General features: G+C 39.2%; 2 protein-coding genes across 3 annotated transcripts; both read left to right on the top strand.

Annotated features, from left to right (window-relative positions):
- Positions 1-3,947: 3,947 nt before the first annotated feature.
- cwc15 (CWC15 spliceosome associated protein) lies at positions 3,948-6,903 on the top strand. Its single transcript, XM_026182097.1, has 7 exons — positions 3,948-4,051; positions 4,727-4,868; positions 5,063-5,175; positions 5,297-5,397; positions 5,492-5,602; positions 5,715-5,842; positions 5,947-6,903. The coding sequence occupies exons 2-7, from the start codon at positions 4,738-4,740 to the stop codon at positions 6,074-6,076; spliced, it is 714 nt and encodes a 237-aa protein (XP_026037882.1). The 5' UTR covers positions 3,948-4,051; positions 4,727-4,737; the 3' UTR covers positions 6,077-6,903.
- A 604-nt stretch (positions 6,904-7,507) lies between these two features.
- mtmr2 (myotubularin related protein 2) lies at positions 7,508-17,148 on the top strand. 2 transcript variants are annotated; one of them, XM_026182094.1, is made up of 16 exons: positions 7,508-7,861; positions 9,476-9,578; positions 9,679-9,702; positions 9,805-9,871; positions 9,956-10,050; positions 10,123-10,224; positions 10,586-10,690; positions 11,479-11,562; positions 11,648-11,797; positions 11,894-12,082; positions 12,930-13,115; positions 13,205-13,411; positions 13,492-13,584; positions 13,686-13,799; positions 13,974-14,150; positions 15,224-17,148. In XM_026182094.1, the coding sequence occupies exons 1-16, from the start codon at positions 7,782-7,784 to the stop codon at positions 15,386-15,388; spliced, it is 1,941 nt and encodes a 646-aa protein (XP_026037879.1). In that variant the 5' UTR covers positions 7,508-7,781; the 3' UTR covers positions 15,389-17,148. The 2 variants fall into 2 exon arrangements, with proteins under 2 accessions (XP_026037879.1, XP_026037881.1); XM_026182096.1 differs by having other exon boundaries at positions 9,808-9,871.
- The last annotated feature ends 107 nt before the right edge of the window (positions 17,149-17,255 follow it).

The raw sequence follows: 17,255 nt of genomic DNA on the forward strand, positions 1-17,255 counted from the left end.
AACTCAATTCTGCTCAATATTAATGTAATCTCTTTATACACTTATTGGTGAGACCCTCCACAACAGTCCCAGTTTCTCATGTGGTCCCATGGGAAAATTAATTGCCCATCACTGAACAATAGCCTTTGAAAAAAAGTAGACAACTGAAAACCTGCATATCATTAACCACAAAAGTTTTTTTTTTCAAATATAAAAAGCTTGTAGTATTGTTTCACCCACAACAAAGACTTTCTTTCACAAGCATACTGTTCCAGTTGGTAGGCTTCTAGGAATCAAGCGGGACCAGATCTCAGAGTTGTTAGAATTTAATCTACTGTCTCATCAGACCTTTTTAATAATATTTACATTGAAAATCCTTAAACCGAAATGCCCATTCTCTCCAGTGAAAATAAAAGGGCACAGAGAAAAGCTTAACCTCATTATTTGATGTTTACTTTACATTTTAATAAACTGAAATATTCACATTTTGGTCTGTGGGTGTACAGGGGACTCTGTGTGCAAAAGAAATTAATGCGGTTTTTAGTTCTTGTTATGACTGGTTCATAGGGTAAACAGCAGGTTGGTGGTTGAATTGCTGGCTGTTCCAGTTTGCATGCCGAAAGCATCCTTGGGCAAGATACTGAACCCTGAGTTATTTCCAATGTGTTCATTGGAGTGTGAGTGTTAGACAGGAAGTACTTTATGTGTGAATAAACATATTGTATAAAGTCCTTTGAGTGCTCAGGTAGAGCAGAAGCCAGTATATAAGAACTGGTCCATTTACTTTTCAGGTTTTTAAATGTAAGAGTATTCGCTTTCTTTCACTGAGGCTAACTCAAAACCTGTAGAGATGCCATGAAAATGTTTAACTTTTTTTTGTAACTGTGTCATTCTTTTTTACTTTTCCAGTTTCCTTACTTCAGTTTGTAAAGTTTCACAATAGGGATGGATGTGTGTGTGTGGGTGCACAAGTATAAGTATATATATCTGTAAATTTGTATATCTTTTGACGTGTTACTCACGTTATAAAAGCAAATACATGTAACAAATTGTAAGGAAGAATTTATGATGGGTAGTGCATGGACAGGAAGAAAAAGTGTTGACTATTAGTTACTAAATTGTGGAAAGGTGGTGGGATTAAATAAGCTTATGCTTTTTCCTACTCCTTTTTGAACATGTAAGTTATTTATAATTATTATTGTTTTGTTTTCCTTTAGTTTTGATTTGCTTGTTTGTCTATTTAAACATGTTCAAAATAAAGATACAATAAAATTACAAATAAAAGTATTGCTGCTTAGACAGAAAATATTTGAACGTTAAGTGGAATCCAGTAGAACCACTTGTTTTCCTGGTTCTCTCACAGAACAGTATCGAGATAAAAGAGAAACCATCGAAGTGGTGAATGATGTGTACAATTAGTAATGAAGGAGTGTACATTTTTTTGTGTCATGAAAATGCATGTCACACACATAAAGGGGCCAACGTTAAAACTGTGTGTCTTTTTCAACATAAGTAAGGTGTATTACTACTAATAATAAGAATAGCAGTAGCAATTTTGGTGAGTGTAGCAACACTACTCCAAAACTACTGAATGTACTGTGTTAGAGTTGTTTGTGATACCATTACAGGGAGGCTGTGCTTTGAATGCACTTTCTACGCATCTGTTTGAGCTCTGCACTTAACAGCATCCTCCCTTAACTCCTTCACTGTAGTGATGGGATTTCTGGCTCTTTTTAGAGAACCGGCTCTTTTGGTTCGGCTCACTAAAAAGAGCCGGCTCTTTCGGCTCCGAACCGGCTCTTCAGGTTGTTTTGTTGCTTTAATTAATTTATTATTAACAATAATATAAAATTATGCACAAAAGGAATTACTAATGTAAAAAAAAGTCGTTTTATTTATATATGTTTATATATAAATATATACAGTGGACCCTAGAGGCAAAGCATGTACAAACTCCAAAACACATTTCTAGTGTTAACTGAACTTCAAAACAGAGCTACCTAGATCACTTAAATTACACAATTGAAAGCATATGTGTATTGTTTGTGTATTTATACACAAGCACTCATATATATTCAAATAATTTAAAAAAAAAGTTAATTTACCTGTTACTACCACACACCAAATCCGGTTGTTGGTACTTGCTGGCTTGTGTAGCCTCTAGGTAACAAAAGCTCAACACTGGGCCTGGCATCCTGGAGCACTTCTGTTGTGTTTTTACATGTTTTGGAGTTTTTACGTGTTTTGGAGTTTGTATGCGCTTTATCTCTAGGGGCCACCATAAATATACTTTTATTTATTCTCTCCACATAAAATCTAATAAATAAATCATATAATTCAAAAACCAACTAGTCACAGTTCAACTTTTAACTATTTAAATTTTCAGCTTTTTCCTTTTAACCCTTTAAAGCCGATCAGAGCAGCACGCTCCGTTTTGCGTAACTATTTTTAAATCCCTGTAGAACCGGAACTGCGTAAGCTAGCGCAATAATTTTTTTTTGCATATGAAACCGGAGGAGTTGTACTTACATCTTATGCCATCAGCTTGTCCTAGGTCATGGTTTCCTTCCACTTATAGCTTTGCAAATATTGCATAAAAAGCGCTTGCAGGAACAAAAACATAATATTCCAGAAACACACTTTGCCGATCCGATCAGCTATTCGTAACACTTCCCACATTGAAACAGACGTCAGCGGAACAATCACATGTCCTCCATTACCTGCCCGAAACCGGGAGTGACGTCATTTTCGCGGAAAATGTAGTTTTTTACTTGTAGGCCTTAAAAGCCTATACTGGTGTTTTTATAAGTCATGTTTGACTTTATGCTTTTCTGAATAGTTGCTGGGATGCTTAGAACACTGCTTAAAATAGTTTATTTTGATGCACATGCTGTTTTCTTTGCAAATTTGCATCATAGGATTGTTTTTCGTTTTTCCTGCAGTATATAAAAATTGGTGTATCTCAAAAATAAAACTATGAAGACACTCAAAATTTCCTGTTGTTGTAAACTATTTTTTGCAACTTTTTTGTATTTAAAGTTTTGAAAGATAAACCTCTTAAATTTCTCCAAGTAGAAATATATGTAAAAAAAAAAAAAACGATTTTCAATTTTTTTGTAGTTTATTGCACTTTTTTGCAATTTATGTAGTTACTATGGACTTAATGCATACATATTATTAAAATATGGGCTATAACAGTTGTGTTGATGTATAGCAACTTGAAATGCTCCCAAAAATGGCACTACAGCATGTAAAAATATAAAGTAAGCTCTGGCGGCCTTGGTTCTATGGTAGGTCTTAAAGGGTTAAACAAATTTAAAATGAAACAACACAAAACGGTGAAAACCACAACACAATTAAATATAAATTAAAATATGAAAACAAAAAGAAGATGTATATTCTCTGTCATATGAGCCTGCATAAATAAACTTTCTGAATCCTTTATCATCTGCAACTGAAAATAGTTGTGGATGATTACTATACCTTTCTAATGTGATGTTGTTGTCCCTGGCTCTCTTTCTCTCCCTCCTGCTCTGTTCCTGTGCTACTGAGAGTGTAACTACTGCTCCTCCCCCCTCTGCCCAGCGCAAGGCACAAGGCTCGAGTGTGGAGTGAAGCCGAAAAAAGGGTGAGAGAGAGGGTGAGAGAAGGAAAGAAAAAACCCCGCGGCTCGCGTCTTCACGTCAAAGACCCGGCTCATTAAGAGCCATTTCGTTTGCAACTGACACATCACTACTTCACTGTAACACAATGCACTATTGAGAAGACAGGTCACTCCTCCGCTGATGCCCCTGTAGTCAGTTTAGTCTATCAGTCTTTTGGAAGTGAAATAAAAAATAATAAAGTGAAAGTGAAGTGAAAGCAAAATAAAAATTGGAGAGGCTGTAGCATATTTGTTAAGTTATATGCGTACACCCTAGTCGTGTCAACGCTGTGTTGAGATGTAAGAAGTTTAAAATGTCTCATATTTCGCACGCTATTTTCTCTGAGTGTTCCTGAACACATCTTTTTTCCCCCGGAAGTGACGTTGATTGTTGTATCAGCGTTCCTTTCGTCGTGTGGTAGCGGCTTTGTAAGTGTTGTTGCTTTAAACCTAATTTTTAAATACTGCTTAATGGATTTTTTTATTTCCTTTATTTTTGGCTGTAATATCACTTCTCTGAAACATTATCCGTGTTACTGAAGGCTCGAATTACTGTCGTTTTCAACCTCATCGGCTTTTATAGGAAGCAGCGTTTTAGCTTTAGCAGCTAGCAGGCTAATTTGTTCTTTTCATTTACTTGCCTGTTGGCAGCTGATACTTATCCTACAAAGAAGTGTTTAAAATGCCACAGTCGCAGTTTAATAAGAGAATTGTTAATTATAGGTTTAATTGATTGACCTGGAGTTTTAGCATGTGAGCAAATGATATTTGTTAGGAAGATTACGTAACTTGTAATCTAAATGCCTCTCAAATGTTATTTACGTTGCAAACATGGAAACACATGCAAACTATAAGCGGTTTGATCACCACTGAGGTTTAATGAATGGATGGTTGATATTTGGGAAAGGGTACTGTTGTACCAGCCTGTCTAAAAACCAAAAAGATGAGCCTTCTGACTTTCTATAAAACACATAAGTGGAGTAAACGCCTGTTGTGTTGTAGGGAACTGCAATTTGATAATGGACACCGTGACTTTTTTGCTTTTACTGCTTGCAGCTTTTCCATCTGTTTGATAGTTTTAATGTCCCCTGTGTCTAATTGCAGAGCCATCAAAGATGACTACAGCTGCAAGACCAACATTTGAGCCGGCAAGAGGAGGGAGGGGTAAAGGAGAAGGTGATTTGAGTGCTCTCTCCAAGCAGTACTCCAGTCGAGATCTTCCAGGTCACACAAAGATCAAGTACAGGTCAGATGATCAAATGTGAATGGAGTTTTATCATTACCTGATCTGATGGCTGGTTTGCTAGAGGGAAAGATGCTTTCGGATCAGTTCCTACTGCATCATCTGTCTGCTCACTGTGAGAGTGGTGAAAGTGTTCCAGAAAGCATTCTGGATGAACATTAGAGTTTATTGATCTGCAAATGTTCTCCCTTCTGCAGGCAGCCTACCCAGGATGCCCCCGAGGAGGTCCGTGCCCGTGACTTTCGCAGAGAGCTGGAGGAGAGGGAGCGTGTAGCAGTACGTGAAAAGACCAGAGAGAGGGGACCAAGAGGTTGGTCTTTCTGCAGAAATTAGACTTCCTGTAGAAATTAGACTTCCTGTTAATGTAAAATATATTTTAGATTATATTTATTTTCTCACATATAGCATTATGTTGGTCTTATTTTTTCCAGAGCACACCACATCATCATCATCTTCTTCATCATCTTCAAAGAGGCCAAGACTGGATCAGATTCCAGCTGCTAACCTTGATGCTGATGATCCTCTCACTGATGTGAGTGTCTGCAATGCAAGACATTTTGGGCATTTAACTTGAGTGGTGATTAGTACTGATTAATCTCCCTTAATAATTATTTTTATTTTATTAGGATGATGAGGACGAGGACTCTGATGAAGATAGTGATGATGATGACACTGCAGCTCTTTTGGCTGAATTGGAGAAGATTAAAAAAGAGCGTGCTGAAGAGCAAGAACGCAAAGTAACTTTGTTTTAGGCTGTTCTGTTTGCACTAACTGTAATAAGATGCTGCATTTGAACATAAGAAATGTTACTTCTTTATATTCAGTAAAATATTATTTTTTCCATCTTAGGAACGAGAGCAAAAGGCAGAGGAGGAGAGAATTCGAATGGAAAATATCTTGAGCGGCAATCCACTGATTAATTTGGCTGGACAGCAGCAACAGAACCAGAACCAGAATTCATTCAGAGTCAAGAGAAGGTATGTCTCACTTATACACACAGTAAAAACACAGGATGAGGTTTGTATTTGGGGAAAAGGCCTCTTAAATCTAATCTTGATTTCATTTCTTAATATTATTCAAGGTGGGATGATGACGTAGTGTTCAAGAATTGTGCCAAAGGAGTGGACGAAGCACGGAAGGAGAAACGCTTTGTGAATGACACACTGCGCTCTGAATTTCACAAGAAATTTATGGAGAAATATGTAAAGTAGAGGACTTCCTCTGTGTCATTTGTATTGTTTTTGTTTTTATTATCAAATGTGTTTGGTCTCCTTCCTCTACCCTCTGTTGCGGAGGGTACATGGTTTTTCAAATAAACTCTGTATAGAACTTGATTAATACTTGTACAGTCATCCATCTATCCATGCTATTAACCACGTATCCATCTGTACAGTCATGCTGTATATAAATGTGTCAACGTGACATCCTTTGAGTGAAATTTGTCAAAAGTTAAGTGCAGTTTTAAAATGTGACCAGACATTTATTTTCTTTGGGGGTTTTTTTTTCAGCTGGCAGAGATTATATAAACTAGCATCTCCACAAATGCACAGTTAGATTAGGATCCAGTCAGACCATCACAAGGAAATATCTTCCTTCTGTTTAGCCGCTCCACGCACACAAACATTTCATTCAAAACAGTGTAGAGATCTGCAGTCAAGCCTTTATTTCTTTATGCAGCCATGTGTCATTGACTTTTTCCCTGCTTATCTTATTCAAGGGCACAGGGGCACTGGAGCCTGATTTAGACTTCTGTGGGAAATCGTAACGTAACCGGAAAGCCTTCTTAACCCTACACCGCAACCTGACCTGCACCTCTCAAGAAATATAGCTACATCTCAGGTCGATGCAGACTGCAACAACTGAATGACATGGAAGGTTACAGTGTAGAGTTAAGACGGGTTTCGGTTGCAGTAGAAGGTACAACTTGGATTTCCTGCAGAAGTCTAAATCAGGCACATCCCAAAGGCACAATACACCCTGTCAGTCTGTCACATTTCTTGTGGAATTCTTTTTTTCAATAAAGTGTCTTCATATTAAACTGCTTTATGAACCCTTAAAAATAAACAGACTGAAAAATCAAAAGCACATCAGTCACCAGGATACTGTTATCCTATACACACAAAACTTTCCAGTAAAATAAAGGTGCAAATTTTATGTTAATCTTATCCAAACTACATGTTCCACTTCATCAAGATTAGAATATTCCCAGTTTATTACTCATTTAATGAATTGTCTGTAATTATGCAGAATTGTTGAACAATTTGAGCACATTTAATTTTGGTGTATTTCCATGCAGATACAGCTTCTCCCTTCTTATTAAACCTAGCTGCATACAGTAGACTTCTTGTCTAAAATCCATTTTGCATTTGAAATTATCAGCTTCATCTCATTCAATAGAAAGTAGCAGTAAAGTCAAACAAAAGTGACTATTTCTATTGTTCTTGCATTAAGTCTTTCATTGACACGAATGTAAACACGATTTAAGTTACTGTCAGTACTAAAGTTAATTTTACTGCACTTTAGCCATTTCATTATTCCAGCATTCATTATTATGGACCCAAGGCAGTGACATTACCCACGTGGACGTTGGGTGGATAATTAGACAATGTGTACGTCTTCATTAAAAATAAGCATTATCCTGTCATCCACTTTCTACTGCGTAGCCAGAGGTTTGGCACGAGAGAAACGCGTTGCACGCGATCAGTTGTAGTTCCACAGAGAGACAGCAGAGGGCGCGCCCTCCAACGATCCTGCCTGTGACGGGGATTGGGAGGCTTCTGGGAAAAGATGGCAGCTTCCTTTTGTTTGTGGGGATTTGCTTCACTCGGAGGAGGGATTTAAAAGCATTCAGTGGCTCTTTAGCGGTAAAGTCTTGACTCGCAATACCGGTTATCCAAACACTTGAAGAAGGAGAACATGGAGAAGAGCGGGAGTGTCGACAGCTTGGGCTCGAAGCGCTCCTCTTCCCGACAGCCGAGTGTAGATTCATTGTCCAGGTAGCTAAACTCACCGCCAGACACCGCCTTTTAAGCTAACCAAAAGTTTTGACACTATCGGCATGGGTTAGTTATTAAGGCTTTATAGCTAAAGTTAAGCGTGTCTAACTTCAGTACACTTCTTGTAAGCTTTTCCGCTGTGACTAATGTTATCCACCAGTGACGGTGTCCTACGAGCGCTACGAGACCAACGCAGCTTAAACTGTAAATTAGGACAACGCAGTTTTATCGATCCGCTCCAGTAATCACTCAGGCTGTGATGTGATAGAAATGTCAAACGGAAGCTAACAGAGCCTCGATGTAGTAGAGTGTTTGCCCAAACAGTGTCAAACTTATTTCAGTCCATGGACAACATAGAGCCCAGTTTGCGCTCGTGTGGGCCAGACAAGTTAAAAACACTTTCTCAAATCATGAAATATTTTTAGAACATTTTCTTCACAGCCACGTCTGATTTGCCTCAAAATGTTGTGGTTTGCACATATCCAATAATTGCTGTAGCGTTTTAGTTTCGTATATCAGATATTTTTGAAGATGGATTAGAAAAGAAGTTCCGTCGACATAAATAAAAGCCTGAAGTTTTCACTGGCTCCTTTTGCCATAAAATTGAATCGGGATCTGCAATTAAAAAAAAAACAAATCAAAACACAAAAAATCCCTCTCAATATGGGTTAATTAAAATACAGTAAATAAAAATCTCATTACAAAAACAACTAGTTTCACTTTCTTTTGCGATATAGTTGTATTTTATAGTACTGCAAAATAAAACATGTAGAATAGCTTTTTGACATAAACTTCTTAGTTGAAAAATGAAAATGCAAATCTCATTCAGCTTTCATGTTGGATTGAGCAAACATGACACGCTCCATCACAAAAACACCATTAGATGGTCTAATACAGATCAAAATTTCCAGATGATATTCTAATTATAACGGAGAACATAATTTAGTTTAGTCAAGTATATGTATATTTTTCATTTCTGACAATTACTTTATAGGCATGCATATAAAGTAGGAGTCTGATAATTCAGGTTAAGTTTAAGATATGCTCAGAGGTACTTAAAAATGCAGCTGTTCCAAGGTAATATTTTTTGCGCATACAAATGAATATAGAAAAACTATTAAGAGAAATGAGAAAGGGATTAGTAGCTCATTCCATGTGAGTAGTATTGCAAGGTCAGGTACGTGTGCACATGGTGAAATCAGTAGTCCGACACAAGACACTAACCCCTCGCCCTGATGTCACCGGGTGATGAGCATGCTGCCGGAATTGTAATCTGTTTTAAAATCTTACATTTTTGCATTTTAGTGTTCGTATCCTGTATAATTTTAAACTTAACCTCAGTTATACGACTCCTTGAGGGCATTGTGCATGCCCAGATCCATCAGAGGTGATCTGGAAAATGAAAAATATACATTTAACAAATTTTTGTCTCAGTCTGAGAAAAAAAAAGGGCCAATCTCAACAGATGTCTCTGTTTTTTTTTTTAGTCATTGAGTCTTCTGTCATTACATATACGAATACGTATAGATATGTAAAAAAAAAAAACTCCCCCCAAAAAAGAAAAGACTGCACCTAATAAATGGTTCTCACTTGTGTGATGTCACTTTCCACCAGCACTTCCACCTCTCGCTCTGACCGCTCTGCCCAGGCCAAACCACCATCTGCTATGTCCTCGGATTCTGTGTCCACCTCTGCAGAGTTTTCCCCAGAGCTCAGGGTTAGTGACCTGCATATGTTTCACCGCTATTATTTTTCTATTAAAACATTTTTTTTTTTAATTTAAAAACTGAAGCGTGGCTCTCCTCTTCTTTTTGCAGGTCAAGCCCAAAATATCTGCCAAGGTAGATGATTTTACACATTTAATTTTACCCATCCTATCCTATATGTTTGAGTAACATTTCCAGTCAAGAGACCACTCAGAACTAAAGATGATATGTTTCCAGCAGGCCATCAGAGATTCAGACAAAGAAGAACTGCAGTTGCTTCCAAATGAAACCGTGCAAGACATGGGTAGGTTTCCTTTCATCTGCAATCACAGCCCATCAAAACAGCAAAAATGCATCATCACCTTTATCCTCTTATTTTTATTCATAGCCCAAGATGTCACCTACTTCTGTCCCTTCACTGGAGCACTGAGGGGAACTGTGACTGTCACCAACTACAGGCTATTCTTTAAATCTATGGACAGGGTATGTTATTGATTATTTTTAATTTATATTTTGAAGATTTATGTTTTTTGTTAATGTCTGGCTGATTTCCAGGACTCAACATTTATGTTGGACTTGCCACTTGGGGTGGTGAGTCGCGTGGAAAGGATTGGAAACGCTTCGAGTCGCGATGTGTCCTATGGGCTGGTGTGCAAAGTGAGTAAGCTTGTGAAAGTTGTAAAGAATTACTGCTTTCATTCATTTCATTTCATTTATTTGTTCATTTTCAGGCACAACAAATACCTATATTGAACATAAAATGCACAAAACAAAAAACAGAATCGCTAAGTTGCAAAATAGCCAAGTAGTTTACAGTTATTCAACTGAGAAGCAGAGACAGAGCTGGGCTATCTCTGGCAGAGACAGAGATAGCCCATTAAGAAATAGTGAAGTTTTACAAAGGTCTACTTCTACGTTACCTTTCTTGGTAATAACGCTTGGCTGTGATGAAATAATACTTGCATACAGCTGCTAGCCCTTGAGTTTTTCCATGATTTGTTGCTCTGCATTTCTACAGGATGTTCGTAATCTACGATTTGCACACAAACAGATGGAGGACACCCTCAGGAAGTCCATTTTTGAAGTGCTGATGAAATTCGCTTTTCCTGTTTCCAATGGGCTGGTAAGTACTGCCCAGCAATGCTGTTGCTGACTTTATAGTCCTGCACATACAGTACTGGGAAACACATATTCGTAGTCCTCTGAAAACTAAGTTCAATTTTAATTCAGTTAGATTTATATAGAACCAAATCACAGCAACAGTTGCCTCGTGGCACTTTGTATTATAAGGTAAAGACCCTCCAATAATACAGGCAAAACTCCAAAAATCAGACGACCTCTTATGAGCAAGCACTTTGGCAACATTTGGAAGGAAAAACTCCCATTTAACAGGAAGGAAGCTCCAGCAGAACCAGGCTCAGGGAGGGGCGGCCATCACTCGTGACCAGTTAGGGGTTAGGGGAGGAAGACAGGACAAACACACGCTGTGGAGGAGAGCCAGAGAACTAAAGTATTTTAGAGTCAAATGTGAAGCCATCTGTTCAACAGTTAAAGCTTGGCCCTAATTGGGTCATTTAATAAGATAATGATCCCAAGCACAGTTTCAAATGTAAAACATAATGGCCAGTCCAGACCTCAAACCATTTGAAATGCTGTGCCTAAACAAATACCTGCAAACCTCAATGACCTCAAGCAACGTGTTCAAGAGTGGGCTAAAATTCCTCCACCATCATAACGTCATACAGAAAATGATTACTTCAAATTGTTGCTCTTAAAGATGGTTACATAAGATACTGAATTGTGGAGTGTACTTAGTTTTTCACAGGTCTAACTTTCACAGGTCTTTTACAAAGTGCACAAACTGTTTTTCGTGTACAACCAACTGAAAAATGTCTCCCCCACTCTCCACAGCAAATCTTTGCCTTTGAATATGGGCAGGTGTTTCCTGAAAATGGATGGAAGGTGTATGATGCTCTCTCAGAGTATAAAAGACAGGTACTTAAGTTATGCAGAATGCTTTGTTAAATGTTAAAGTGCACTCATAAAACCGGTTACTTATGTCTTTTCTTTTTTTGTCAAGGGTATACCCAATGAAAGCTGGAGGATAACTAAAGTAAACGATCACTATGAGCTGTGCGACACGTACCCATCAACACTGGCAGTGCCTGTTAACATACCAGACGAGGAGCTGAAAAGAGTCGCTGCCTTCCGAGCAAAGGGAAGGATACCGGTGAGCGACCGTATTTTTCAGCGGTACTATAATTGTCTGTGTGTGCCCGGCTTGCAGGACAGTCTGTGCTGATATTCTGCTACACATTATTTAAAGGTGTTGTCATGGATCCATCCAGAGAGCCAGGCAACAGTGACACGCTGCAGTCAGCCGATGGTTGGGGTGAACGGGAAGCGCAGCAAAGAGGATGAGAAATACCTGCAGGCGATCATGGATGCTAATGCTCAGTCACATAAACTCTTCATTTTTGATGCCAGACCCAGCGTCAACGCTGCTGCCAACAAGGTCCATTTTCTAAATTATATTTATTTAATGGGACCCACTTTACATTGTGTTACAGTGATTGATACATATGTTAAACATGGCCAAAGCTTCAAATAATAACAATGACAATAATAGTAATCCCAGTGAGCCAAAAGGTCAGGCTTCAGACTTTTCTCAATGGTCCATTTCAGACAGTCTTTTTCTACTCGTGGTTGTTCATGATGTCAAAGAGAGTAGCTATCCTTAACGGTGATCGTGTGTGCATTATTGGAAGGGGAAAGAGAGCTGAAACAAAGTTTGATTCAAGACTTGTTTCAAAGCGTGGATGAAAGATCTCCCAATAGATTCTAAAAATAAACACGAAAGTCCAAAATGAAGAGGCTCGTATGGAGCCGTAGCCAGATTTAGATTCTTATCTTTTATTATTTGCTGTGCATCATCAAGCACAGTTTTGAGTTTTTAGCTGGTACAGTGTATTAGCTATGCGTTGTCTTTGCAGATTAAAGTAAATAAAGCATGCAATCAGTACTATATTTGAGCAGTAAGGTAAAATCTGAGCTCTTTAGCTAGAAGATCACTAGTTTCTATTGTGTCGTGCCTACAGTGGTGTAGTGGTTAACGCATTCACTTGGCAAGCAAAAAGGTCCCTGGTTTGTTTCCAGCTAGAGACACAAATCCCCTTTAGGACCACGTCAGGAAAGGCATCCGGCATTAAAAACTCTACCTGCTGTGGTGACCTTGCTGCTTAATGTAGCTTCTACTACTACTGATTCAGGACTGTCTCGTTGGCAATAATTTAACTGGATCTGTTTTTCTGTTCTGTGCCCCGTGGATCTTAGTAACCACTGCATCCTCTACTTTCCCACAGATGAAAGGGGGTGGATATGAAAGCGAGGATGCCTATCAAAACGCTGAGCTGGTTTTCTTGGATATTCACAATATCCACGTGATGAGGGAGTCGCTCCGCAAGCTGAAGGAAGTTGTCTACCCCAATATCGAGGACTCCCACTGGCTCTCCAATCTGGAGTCCACTCATTGGCTTGAGCACATCAAGGTGAGCATAGTGACCCATCGGTTGGGAAAGGACATTGTAAAAATATTGCAGTGATAATGGTTTGTGTGTTTCTGGTCCTGTGTTTGTAGCTGATCCTGGCTGGAGCGCTGAGGATCGCAGACAAAGTGGAGTCAGGGAAAACGTCGGTTGTGGTGCACTGCAGCGACGGCTGGGACCGCACAGCTCAGCTCACCTCCTTGTCTATGCTCATGTTGGATAGTTACTACCGCACCATTCGCGGCTTTGAAGTGCTGCTTGAGAAAGAGTGGCTGAGCTTTGGTCATCGCTTCCAACTGGTAAACAGATTATTTTTCCACTTCGGTCCAGCTGGAAGTCTAGTTTCATCACTGATTCCTTATGCTCCTGTTTCTGGCAGCGCATTGGTCACGGAGATAAGAACCACACGGATGCAGATCGCTCACCTGTTTTCATTCAGTTTATTGATTGTGTCTGGCAGTTAACTCGTCAGGTAAGTGACACATATTGAGTTAAGGTTCTGAAATGTTTAGGAAAAGGTTCTTTCAAGGATTGCAATCAAGCTGTTTTTTGTTTTGTTTTTTTAAATTCAAGTTTCCTGCCGCCTTTGAGTTTAATGATTACTTCCTGGTGACCATCCTGGATCACCTGTACAGCTGCCTTTTTGGGACATTCTTGTGCAACAGTGAACAGCAGAGGTTAAAAGAAGTAAGCTCATTTGGTTTCTCGGTATTTTATGATTTTTTTTCCCCCCCTCTCATTATCGTTTTACTTGGGATAATACAGCTTAATAACTAGCATAATACGAATCAGAGATGGCACAAGAATGAATTAGTTTTTCACTCGTATGGTTTGTGTAATCACATTCCTTTTTTGTTACAGGAGATTCCCAAGAGGACAGTCTCATTGTGGTCATATATTAACAGCCAGCTGGAGGACTTCACCAATCCTTTGTATGTGAACTACTCTAACCATGTACTGTTCCCAGCAGTCAGCTTACGCCACCTGGAGCTTTGGGTTGGCTACTACATTCGCTGGAACCCACGCATGAGACCTCAGGTACGTCAGGAAGACTTGCTGTTGTTTGGACTTCACTTGTGTGATGATCGCTGCCCTATACTCACAGTACATTCCCCTACTTGCCAACTGGGAACACCTGGGCGCTATCCAGACTATCAAGGTGTGGCTGCCACTCCATTTTGCTTCTCATTCACCTACCTACTGGCCACCACGCATCACCTTAGTTTCTCTTCAGTGTCATTATGTTGTTTTTGTACTGACAGCACCAAACATACCTTCAGATTCATCTCCACCCTACATGAGTGATCTTAGTGATTTTGACAGCTCATTAGTTTTGCATTACAGTTATACAAGTCTGCACAAAGGCCGTTTGATACCCACCATTGCAGTGGCTCACAAATGGCACTGAGGCTAAAGTTGATGTCACATCCACTGACGCTGGCCATTTCTGCCAGTTGTGCACCTCTCAGTTTCTATAATGTGGTGTGTTGTGCTGTTTTACTGACACATCACTACTGAAGCTCAGATTCACAGAGGGGGATGTTACAGCAGTTTGAAAAGATAAGACTCTGGGAAACTTTGACTTCTCTAATATCAGCGTTTATGTGGCAGTATTGTCTGAGTGGTGACACCTGCTGTTCAGGAGAATACTGCAGAAGCTACCTGCACTGTAACGGCGAGCATAAATGGATGTGACTGTGTGATGTTCTTAACATTGTTGCACAAAGCACCCAGTGCAGTGTGTTCACACTTCGTCATCGGCTTATGAACCAGTTTTTGACAAACTAGGGACTCGTCCAGGATCTGAAGGTGGGATGTCTTCCGTAACTGAAAAAACTTTGCCATCTGGGAGGAAACTAAGGTGATGTGTGGCATGGTAGCAGGCAGGTAGATGGGCAAGAAAAAGAAAGAATGAAGTACCAGCTACAGCTTTATCGTGAGGAAATTCACAGTCTAGGTCTAGGTAATCCCAGATGAAGAGTCCCTGCCCTGTCCACCTGGAACTGGGAACGCATGCAGAGAAAAAGTTGAGAGAATAGGGCAGAGGTTGGCACTCGTGCACTTAATTTTACTCAATTAACTTTCTTTTTTTTCTCCCTCCCTTTTACCAGGAACCAATTCATCAGCGCTACAAGGAGCTATTAGCAAAGCGCGCCGAGCTGCAGAAAAGGGTAGACGAATTACAGCGAGAGGTGGCCAATCGCTCAGCTTCCTCCGCCTCTGAGCGGCCAGGCTCGCCCACACGCTCCATCACTCCGGTGCAGACCTTTGTTTGACGCTACTCAACCCTCGGTTGACGGTCACAGAAGCTGAACCGCACTTGTGAGAAGGTGTCATACAGCAGTAATAAGCCGCTTTGATACACTACCACCAAAAGTCAGAATAAGTAGTATTTGTTACTGTATTTGCATCTCTCACAGGTCATGTAGAGCCTGCTTGCAACAGAAGTGTCTGTCTCAGACCACCTGCCTACAGCCATATGTATTCCTCCTCTGAGGTTGAGAGGATACGTACCCAGAATAGCAAGGACTGTTTAGCATATCGACCTACCTACAATCAGTGTTTTGTTTTAAGTACACTAAATGTTTATGCCTTATATACTTTATAGGAACACTTGCCTCATTTCTTGCTATTGATTTGAAAGCACTATAACTGAAGGAACCGTGAGGCTATGCAGTGCTGCAGAAGTGATTTTTAGCACAAGGAAACACGGACTAAAACAAATTGTTGAGTTGATAAATATTAAAATGAAATGTAGCTTAAGGGCTGTGATGTTAGCTTCTTCTGATATTAAAAAAAAAGTAGTTATAAAGTGCATTAAAAAGCAGTTAGGGTTAGCTTTACAAATCTTTTTAGATTGTTGAGACCAAACGTTTTTTTGTCATGCGTGACATTTCTCTCACCAAGTGGTTTATCTTTTGTAAGTTTCCTTTTTCCAACTATTTAACATTATTTATTATCTTTCGTTCCAGATGTGTATTTATAACTCGCAGACACCTTCTGTCTTGTGTCGTGAATTGATTAGCTGCGTCCCCATGCAATATTAATAAGCTGCAAAGATTATGCAATAGCTCATTTGTCCCAGGAGTCCTATGGGAACAATTCTCGCAGAGGCTTTTTAAAGCTATTATCAGCCAATCTTTTTGGCAGAAGAATGTGTAACTACACAAATAATGGGCTTTTTATGTCGTTTTGCAAATTTGAATAAGTACCCGTGCCTTGTCCTGAATGACTGGGAAAATGACAAAAGAACAATGTGATGGTTTCAGCCTGTAGCCTTTTTGCTGCGTATTCAAATAATTGCAATAAAGCTGCAACTCAAGGATTCAGTATGGTTTGTCACATTAGCATGTTGCTAACAACAGCAGCATCCTCCAGTCAATTTCTTGGGTTTTGTGGTTTCGTGTTTCAGATATTAGCCAACTCTAATAACACTAGCCCTATTTCTGATCTTTCCATAAAAATAGGACAAAGAGTGCCTTTTACTGTAAATTAAGAAGGATAAAAGTCTGGAATTTACAGTGTGACTGTGGGGTAACCTAATACCAAATTACAATCTGAAAACATTCATTTATTCTCTGTTTTATCTTTATATAGTAGCGTTAAGACATCCGTCACCCAGTAATAGATTCTTCATGTGACTTTTACATTGAATTCATGCAGCTATATTTGTATGTAAATCATGTCTGCCACTGATCTTGATCGTTGCAATCCTTTTAAAATGCACAGCTGTCTAAGTGACACCATTCCATGTGGTTGCAAAGAGGCTGCAGTCCTGTATGCACTTCATTAGATCAACACTTGAATTTGGAAATTGATATACTGCAGGCATCAGGAACATCCAACTGTACTCTTAACTGCCAATGTGTTAAAAAGTTTAATAAAAGTGCTGATGCTGTGTAGTCAACTTTTGGCCTTTTTTGGGTTTTTAAAAAAAAAAAAAAGGCATTGTGCATATGTATGCATGTGTATACTATACAAGAAGCTTGTAGCTTGAGGCTTGTAATTAATTACAATACAAACAGCTATTTGTGAACCAGAAGTCTCCTAATTTTGTTTGCATTGAACAATTTCATCAAGAAAGACTACAACTGAAGGTATTTCCTCTATCTCAATTTATGTATTTTTTTACTTATTGGTTAG

The sequence above is a fragment of the Astatotilapia calliptera genome, chromosome 10 (assembly GCF_900246225.1).
Source record: "Astatotilapia calliptera chromosome 10, fAstCal1.2, whole genome shotgun sequence".
NCBI classification, from domain to species: Eukaryota; Metazoa; Chordata; class Actinopteri; order Cichliformes; family Cichlidae; genus Astatotilapia; species Astatotilapia calliptera.

Excerpts from the sequence above, each read along its gene's own strand:
- mtmr2 (XM_026182094.1), top strand. The coding sequence starts at position 7,782 with ATGGAGAAGAGCGGGAGTGTCGACAGCTTGGGCTCGAAGCGCTCCTCT. Across the intron at positions 13,412-13,491 it reads TTGGTCATCGCTTCCAACTG|CGCATTGGTCACGGAGATAA; the intron begins GTAAACAGATTA and ends TGTTTCTGGCAG. Across the intron at positions 13,585-13,685 it reads TCTGGCAGTTAACTCGTCAG|TTTCCTGCCGCCTTTGAGTT; the intron begins GTAAGTGACACA and ends TTTAAATTCAAG.
- cwc15 (XM_026182097.1), top strand. The coding sequence starts at position 4,738 with ATGACTACAGCTGCAAGACCAACATTTGAGCCGGCAAGAGGAGGGAGG. Across the intron at positions 4,869-5,062 it reads CACACAAAGATCAAGTACAG|GCAGCCTACCCAGGATGCCC; the intron begins GTCAGATGATCA and ends TCCCTTCTGCAG. Across the intron at positions 5,176-5,296 it reads CAGAGAGAGGGGACCAAGAG|AGCACACCACATCATCATCA; the intron begins GTTGGTCTTTCT and ends TATTTTTTCCAG.